The sequence below is a fragment of the Urtica dioica genome, chromosome 12 (assembly GCF_054948205.1).
Source record: "Urtica dioica subsp. dioica isolate 48M chromosome 12, U.dioica_male_clone48M_v1_H2, whole genome shotgun sequence".
Lineage (NCBI taxonomy): Eukaryota > Viridiplantae > Streptophyta > Magnoliopsida > Rosales > Urticaceae > Urtica > Urtica dioica.
In genome coordinates this window covers 13,058,970-13,067,958 of record NC_142767.1, presented here as the reverse complement: position 1 = coordinate 13,067,958, position 8,989 = coordinate 13,058,970, and the positions used below count along the sequence as shown (strand labels likewise).

General features: G+C 30.5%; 1 protein-coding gene across 1 annotated transcript; it reads left to right on the top strand.

Annotated features, from left to right (window-relative positions):
• Window positions 1-2,545: 2,545 nt before the first annotated feature.
• On the top strand, window positions 2,546-7,365 carry LOC149379257 (WAT1-related protein At2g39510-like). The gene is made up of 7 exons (XM_089602944.1): window positions 2,546-2,836; window positions 2,948-3,010; window positions 3,107-3,223; window positions 3,299-3,542; window positions 3,645-3,806; window positions 3,914-4,065; window positions 7,003-7,365. Exons 1-7 carry the CDS (start codon window positions 2,637-2,639, stop codon window positions 7,214-7,216), a joined length of 1,152 nt encoding a protein of 383 aa, XP_089459070.1. The 5' UTR covers window positions 2,546-2,636; the 3' UTR covers window positions 7,217-7,365.
• Window positions 7,366-8,989: the final 1,624 nt, after the last annotated feature.

The following is an 8,989-nucleotide window of genomic DNA, read 5'->3' as shown; positions in this document are numbered from 1 at the left end:
TTCTCAAATGTCTCACCATCCACCAATTGATTGATGAGGAAGAGAACTTTCTTATTTCTTTTTCTTGACTCCTTTAATGTCTCACTCGGAACTAGACTTAGTGTAACTTCGATTTGCTCCTTGAACCCTTTTTGGACGATATCACCTTCACCTTGATATTCCAGTTGGCATACTCTTCGTGAGCATTGAGACTTCAATTTCCATATTCTAAGAGGATCTTATAGCTATCATATACTACTTTGTTGAGGATAAAAATAAAAAGGATGGAGTAGTTTTTTGTGGAAGAGGAAAATCTATGTGTTTTATTTGATAGCTTTATATTATTTTTAACCAAAAGCTTATAGTAAATCTCTATAAATGGTACTATAATTAAGGAGAACTTTAAAATTAGAAATTTCATGGAGCGATACTCTAGAAATCACAAGACTACTCTAAAAAATTTTAAGACTGTGAAAATGTAGGGATTGTACACAATTATTATAAAAATTCTTATAAGTGATACAAAAATGGTACTATAATTAAGGAGAACTCTAAAATTAGAAATTTCATAGAGCTATATGAAAAAATAGATCTACTGTTTATTGTGATATTTCTAAGGATGTTGTAACAGGTTAAAAAAACAACTTATCAGTTTAGCAAAATAACACCAGCATATAAACTGAAAGTAGAAACATAAGATGGTAACCCAGTTCGGCCAATCGTGCATACTTCTAGAGGGATGAGACTCTCGGTATAAAGAGAACGTCACTAGACGGTAGAGTAAGTACAACGTCGGACAACCATGGATGATCACCTTCTAGGTTTCCTATAACTTCAAACTACCCAAGCATTTTCTAACCCAGGCTCCCCCTGGTTTGAGCTCCCCTCAATCTCCACTCACACTTTCCCAGTATTTCAACAACATTTATAACAATACGTATTTTACAATAACTTGAATCAACACATAACTACCTCTGTGACAAAGCTCTGACAATGGCTGTTAAAAAAAAACCGAGTATGAAGCACTCCTAGGACAGGGTATTTCGGTGATGCCGACTGCAATAAAATATTTAGATATGTAACCCTACCAAAAAGGAAAAGAGATTCTTTTTATAAGACAAATACAAGCATAGTTTCTTTGGATAGGGTTTTCTAATGCACTTGGAGAACGCTCATTGGACGATAAAAAAACGCGGAAGGGAATCAGACCAAAGGGTTTGCCAGCTGAAAGCCACGTCACAGTACTGACATGTAAAACAGACACCTCATGTTCTTGGAGGAGGTTTCCAATATCACATAGAACAATATTTTTGTCATAACAAAAACAGCTAACATAACATACCAATACTATCAACTCTAAAAATCACAAGACTACTCTAAAAATTCTTAAAACTATGAAAATGTAGGAATTGTACACAATTATTATAGAAATTCTTTCAAGTAATACAAACACTATAATATTTTTCCAAAAACTATGAAAATACAAACACTCTAAAATTCTTAAAACTATGAAAGTATTTTATTTTTTCCAGAAAAAAGCAATAATAATTGGAACTTTTATGCTAATTTTAAAAAAAATCATATAATTGAAATTTTCAAGTTTTGAAGTTTTATTATTTTGTCAATGCATAACGAATCACCAAATGTTTTTTAATAACTTACTTTTGTTACTAAATTGACCTGAAAGAGTATCTAACACTTCTTGGTCACTTAAGATTTATTCGACGAAGTGTCACATTAGAGTCCACCTAGAATCAACAAAACTATATATGTCTTGTTTCACTCCCTCGATCGCCTACGTGGAGGCTCCTATTGGCATGAAAATGTCCAAGTGATTTTAAGCCAAGTAACAAGTTTTGTATATAACTAACTTACCATTTATTGGTTGTCCTTCAATAAATTTAGTTTGTATTATTTTTTTTGGTTGGCCTGTATAAAGTTTGGAGAAAATATGAATATTATAAATGTTCCATTTCCATTTTGGCCACCTTTTTTGGTAGTGCTTTCTTTGTAGGAGTCCCTTAAAATGCAATAGACGTAAGAGTCTTGTTGGCTGATGATAACAAAGCCTTAACACGTAGGAATATTCCATTGATTAAGAGATCCATTATGGCATCATTTTTTAACCTCAAATTTAATCTCCATTGTCATTACCAATTCTATTAATTTGATAATATAAACAAAGGTATTGATTAACCAAACCCCACAAAGCAAAGTCTTGGTAGTACCTATGCCCACACGCATTCTTTCGTTGCCATTTGTGTTTCCTTCCAAGTCAGCAACAGTGGAAATATGTAGTGCTTCATATTTTAATAGAACGATGGTTATGCACATAATAACATTATTGCTCAAAAGCTAATAACACGGATTACGTTTTTGGAGGGGGAAGGTATTTCTGCTTAAGATAGTGGAGTTCCTAGTACACTTAATTACTAAAAGAGAAATGTAATCTTCTTGGAGTTTGCCTTCAATTAAAAATGAATTTAAACACTAGTAAAAACAATGTAGCTGCTTAATTCAGGGACTATATAAGTAAGTGCACGAGAACTTCATTTTCTTCACCACCCCTTACTAATTAGAAAAAGAGCAGGACAACCTATCTAAGAGTACTAATACGTACAGTTTTACAAGTAAAGAAGAAGAAGAAGAAAAAAAAAATGTCTAAAGAGTCGAGGACTGAAATGCTTAAACAAGCAAAGCCATTTCTCTTTCTCATTCTGCAACAATTTGGCTACGCAGGAATGTCAATCATTTCAAAGGTTGCTTTAAACCAAGGAATGAGCCAACATGTATTGGTCGTTTACCGCCATGTCATCGCCGCAGCCCTCACCGCCCCGTTTGCCTTTATTTTAGAGAGGTTTCTTTTTTTTTTCAAAAATATTACATAATCTCTCATTTTAACTTTTAGGCTTGATTTAAAAAATAATTAATATATTACTAACATTATGTCAACAATTTTCAATGGCAGGAAAACAAGGCCTAAGATGACCACCTCTATATTTGCCAAGATTATGTTGCTTGCTTTATTGGAGTAATATACCTCTACACCGATCAAAACTTCAAAACTTAAAACAAAATAATACCGTAAATTATTTATCTATGTATTAATTTCTTCATTCCAAAACAGGCCTGTAATGGACCAAAACTTGTACTATACCGGGATGAAGTACACGACAGCGACTTTCGCAACTGCGATGTGCAATGTTCTTCCCGCTTTCGCTTTCATAATGGCCTGGCTATGCAGGTAAATCTTTTGGAGTGTACACATAAAAAAAATATTATAAAAACTTGGTTTCAATTTTTTTATTTTTTCATGCAGGCTAGAGAAAGTAAATCTTAAGAAACTTCACAGCCAAGCAAAGATATTTGGAACCGCCCTGACCGTGGGAGGAGCGATGTTCATGACCATGTACAACGGGCCGGTGATAGACTTTCCGTGGACTCATCAAACCGCCCATCACAGCGGAGCGATAGTCAACGACCAGAACAACAAAGTCTCGGTCAAAGGCGCGCTCATGATCACCGCCGGGTGTGTGTGCTGGTCAAGTTTCATCATACTTCAAGTGAGTACACACAAAAAAAAAATGACTATTTCCTTGTCATATATTTTTTTTGGTACTATGACATAATTGGTGTAATAATAATAATAATAATAATAATACAAGGCGATCACATTGAAATCGTATCCGGCCGAGCTTTCTTTAACGGCTTGGATGTGTGCGATGGGAGCGTTGCAAGGAAGTGCCGTGGCCTTAGTCCTCGAACGCAACAACCCTTCAGCTTGGTCCCTCAAATCGGGCTCTATGCTATTAGCCGCGCTTTATAGCGTACGCTTTTAATTTTATTTAATTTTTTTGGTTTAATTTTTTTTTTTTTAGTTTACGAGATTTTGTTAATGTTTTTTTTTCCTAATAATCTAATAATTAATTGGCAGGGAATATTTCGATCAGGGTTTGCTTACTACATTCAGGGAATAGTGATGAAGGAGAAAGGGCCGGTTTTCGTGACTGCCTTTAATCCCGTTGGTCTCGTGGTTGTTGCAATTTTGAGCTCCTTCATTTTGGCAGAGATTATGTATTTGGGAAGGTAAAAGTAGTTTTGCGTAACGTTTTTAAGCCTTAAATTTATATAGTATTCTCATTGCTTTTTAAATTTTTAAGCATTTTTTTTTTTGCCGAATTCATGCAAAAGTTATCTAACTTGATAACTTTCGAAGCGGAAAAATCGTGTTCTTTGAAAACAAGTATCCATGAGAATAAAATAATATATTTTAATATCGAATTTAGTTTGTAAAAGTATTTAAATTCTTATTAATTGAATAACACTACCGAAGAATAAAAATAAAGTTTATCATTATTTTTTTATCAAAGAAATTATCATTGTTAATATTAGTTCATAAACTAATTTATTTATCAACTATAAAAACCGCGATGCTCTAGAAAACATGTACGCAAACCCTCATGGAAAACTATAAGAAATTATCATTTTCACATTAATCATTTAGCAAAAACGGGTAACTTTTAAATTAAGACTGTTTTAGCTAAATAATCAATTTAAATAAATGAATTTAAAAGATAGCTAAGATTTTTCGTGAAATGGTCAAAATATGCAAATACTATATTTTTAATAATTTTCTTACTATATTTTTAATAATTTTCTTGAATCTATAATTAAATTATTTGAAAGTGATAAGTTGTTTATATAAATCGGCAAAAATATTAATCACACTGTCAAAGTTTTGGTTGACAATCTAATGTTGACTATTTTTTTCTTATGAAAATTTAAAATTTTGACCTTTTTTTAATTAATTAATTTAAATGACTATGTTACACCACATTTATCCTAAATTAATAGTCAATTAATTATTATTTTCGTAATTGATCATTTTTGGTTTGCAATACTACTCTCTCTCTCTCTCTCTCTCTCTCTCTCTCTCTCTCTCTCTCTCTATATATATATATATATATATATCATACAACAAAAGTCTTGCCAAGTGGATTATATATCTTGACATCTTACTCTCTGGCCGAAGTAGATGATATAAATAGTTGTTAATAACTTATAAGTTGTAGTCTATAATATATAAATAATGGTTTACATTATATAAATTGGGGTGATCATGTGCAGATACTTTTTAGTTTATAAACTAATAATAATAGTTTATTAGACACGTCTAGCTTATATAATATAAACGAGTTGCTCTAAGCAAACACCAATTTATAAGCTATACCCATCAAGTTACACAATATAAACCTGCTATTTTTTAAGGGTATATTATAAATTATTAATATTTTTTAACTGATGATTGTTCTTTACGAAGATTTAATATGTTCACTATTCCTTATAACATTAGTTATAAATGAGTTGACTATTTTACTATAAGACCCAACTCTTATTCAACTAATTTATAGCGATTTATAACGATGAGTACGTAAACTAATTTAAGATGCAAATCTCAATTTTATAGCGATTTTTGTCATAAATAATTTATATGTTAAATACTGTTGACAGATTCTTTCCAAAGCACTTACTATTTTCTAATAAAATAGTACTTCATCTTGAAAAACAATTCACCAAGTTAACAATATTTAGGTTACAATTATAAAATTAGTGGGCTGAGAATACTTGAGATTTCATCTGAAAATTCAATTTGGAGATGATTTTCTCGTGAAATGACAATTATATGCTTGAAAGTTACAACTAAGGTCGTGAGGGCCCCATATTGATGTTCCACAAATAATTTGACACACAATATTTGGCAAACAAAAAAAAAATTCACGGGTATGGAATTTTCAAAATTCAAGAACTACTAAATAAAAACAAAATAGGAGCCAATCTTTGATTTTTTTGTAAAATTTAGGAGTCACGGTGAAAATAATCGTACTATAAAATTATAGTGCAAAACAGTTATTGTAAACTGTATTAGACCATCTCCACCCGAACTGCAAAGGGTGGGGATAGCGTAATACATAGCTCCAACCGTACTTTATATCTCACGCTATTATGGCGTGGGATATTAAATGGGTTTGGTGTCACGCCAAATATGGTGTGACACTATTCCCTACACCAAAATATTTTTTTTAGTTCATATAAAGTTTATAATTTATATATTTGTATTAATTTATAAAATTATATCATATTTATCCTTAAATTATTCATTAAATTTATTTTCAAATACAACATTAACATTTGGAGTTTGGGAAAAACAAAAACGACATTAATTTTAAAAGAGAAATAAATTAACATTTGTTTTTTTATTGTATTTTTTTTATTTAAATATTAAGTTTACGTTGTGTTAATTTGTATTTTGAATAATTTTATGAAGTAATACTTCATTATTAAATAATGAATAAGTGGTATAATTGAAAGATATTAAATAAATATAAGGGTATAGAAATAAATAAGAGAAAGTTGAATATAAAAATATTTCAATTTGGTGTAAAAAATAGAGTTCGGTTGGAGATGATGTAGTGTTTGATGTGACATATACTGTAAAATAGAGTAGAAAATGGTGTTATCGGTTGGAGTTGGTCTTAGAACATATGTGCGTGTGTATATCTATAACAAATAGATATTTGATTTTCAAATAAAAAAGAGTGACAATTAGATCAGCAACTTAATAGCTCACCTTGTTTTTTAAAAATAGTCAAAATTTCATTTTATTAAAAATACAATAGCTCACTAGACCGAAATTAATTAAATTTTGGTTAGAATTTAACTGAACAATTAATTTAATTAATTTTTGTTTGATGGACTATTTTCTTAATAAAATAAAATTTTAGTTAGAATCTTAAAAAAAAATTAAGGAATTGATTAGTTGGTACAAATTTTTCTAAAAACTATTTAATTTACAAATAAATAATATTAAAAAAAATATTATTTAGTTTCAGCTTCTAAGTCAAGTCATAAAAGTGTAAATGGATAATAGACAATCAACTATCAAATTCTCATAGTTTTGGAATAAACTAGCAATCTAAGCATAAATTGAGGAAATTTAACCTTTATTATATATATTATTTACAGGATACTTGGAGCAGTTATTATTATAGTTGGACTATACATGGTGTTGTGGGGAAAAAACAAGGACAATCCTCCCTCTCAATCGATTCAAACAGATTTTTCTTCTAAATTGGATCATGAGTCATCAAATGGAATAAACCATACTTCGAAGAATCAAGACCAAAAGCTTGTCCACGTTGAGGAAATCAAAGGAAAAACAGGAGAAGAATTCGTCTGAAGAAGGCGCAACAAAACATTCTAAGCGGATTATTGTTGACTGGTCAGAAAGAAAAACAAAACCAGTGTGTTCAACGTCAAGTAAACAATGTGTATTCTTTCACAACATGTCTATACAAAGAAACAGTGGAGGAGGGTATGTTAATTCAAGTCTCAATTCAATATGATTACAATCGTCATTTTGTGGAACATGTGAGCGTTTATATCATGATATGGCTTCTCTTTTACGTTATGGAACACAAAACTTGGGGAAATTGAATCATAAGATAAATATTAACAAATACCCATGCAGATTAATATTGATGACCATACTTTGCTTTAAAATTTTGGGTACATTAGATATTAGATATATAACCATATTTATGGTGATACATTGTTATATAGTCCACGTTTCATAAATTTTAAATAAATAATCAGGTCTATGTATTTACACGCGTAAAAATTGATATAAATACCCTATTATTTTATTTCAATGAAAATAAAAAATTAAGAATGACACGTCATGTTTGTGACTATTTACTTATTTACGAAATATTGGTTATTTAGTAATACCAAATGTATTAATTGGTCAGTTACTTAATTTTTTTAAATTTTTTTTATAATTTTAACTAAAAACGAAACAATTCCTTTAAGTGATTTGATAATTCTGAAATAATTTGTAATTATTATTGTCATTTTTTTTATTATTTGAAATATTGTAAACCTTTTAATGTTACTTTAAACTTTAAAGTATATCAAACGTCTGTGTGTTTACAATATTACGTAAAAATGAAAAATGTGTTAAAAAAATTATAGGACTCGGTTAGTCAAACACTATGATGTGCAACGTATCATTCATCATTTTTGACTCGTTGCAAAATAAATACGGTTTCAGTTTTTTTATTTCACTATTTTAATTATCATTTATTTATTTTTAATATTTTTTAGAAAAAACTAATTGTTTCGCGATTTTGGATATATATATATATATATATATATATATATATATATATATGAGAAAATGACAGCAAAAATACCAATTGTTTTCGTCTTTATACAGTTTACTACCTATTCTTTTTTTTTCGTCAGCGAAAATACCAAATGTTTACTTTTGGTGTCTCCGTTACTACCAATTTTAAATGGACGGTCTGGATTCATTTTTAAAATAAAAAACCCTTTAAACATATTTATTCAGGTGATGTTTATTTGATTCATTTTTAAAAATAAATATAATGAAATATTTTATTAACTAACATAATAAAAAGCGAGTTATATCTCTATTGTTATATCGAGAAGTCTTTATTCCCAATTCTCAAAATCGAAATCTATAATCGAACGTAATGGCTGAAGAGCGTGGAAGTGATGGTGAAGACGATTTCGAACTGGGTGAAGAAGAGTACGATGACAACGGAGAACACGAGATCGACCTTCAGAACACGACGCATCCTCAATAGTGGTGGGCCGCCGTGAACGAAGCCTGTAACGTCGACGATGATGTAACGTCGACGATGATGGCCAACAAGACTCGGATGGGTCATGGGAGGAGAGCGATTTGGATAGTTTGTGCAGCGACGACGACGTCAAGACTCAGAGGGGGAGGAGCCGGAATGAGTTCAATCCACAGTCAAGGATTGAGAATTTCAAGTTCAAAATCGGAATGGAATTTCCAACCATGACTCATATGAGGAATGTTCTGAGAGAAGTCTTTATTCAAAACGATAGGGATTTTAAGTACGTATTCAATGATAGTCAAAGAGTGCGAGCAAAATGTAGAGGCAAAGGGTGTAGGTGGGTT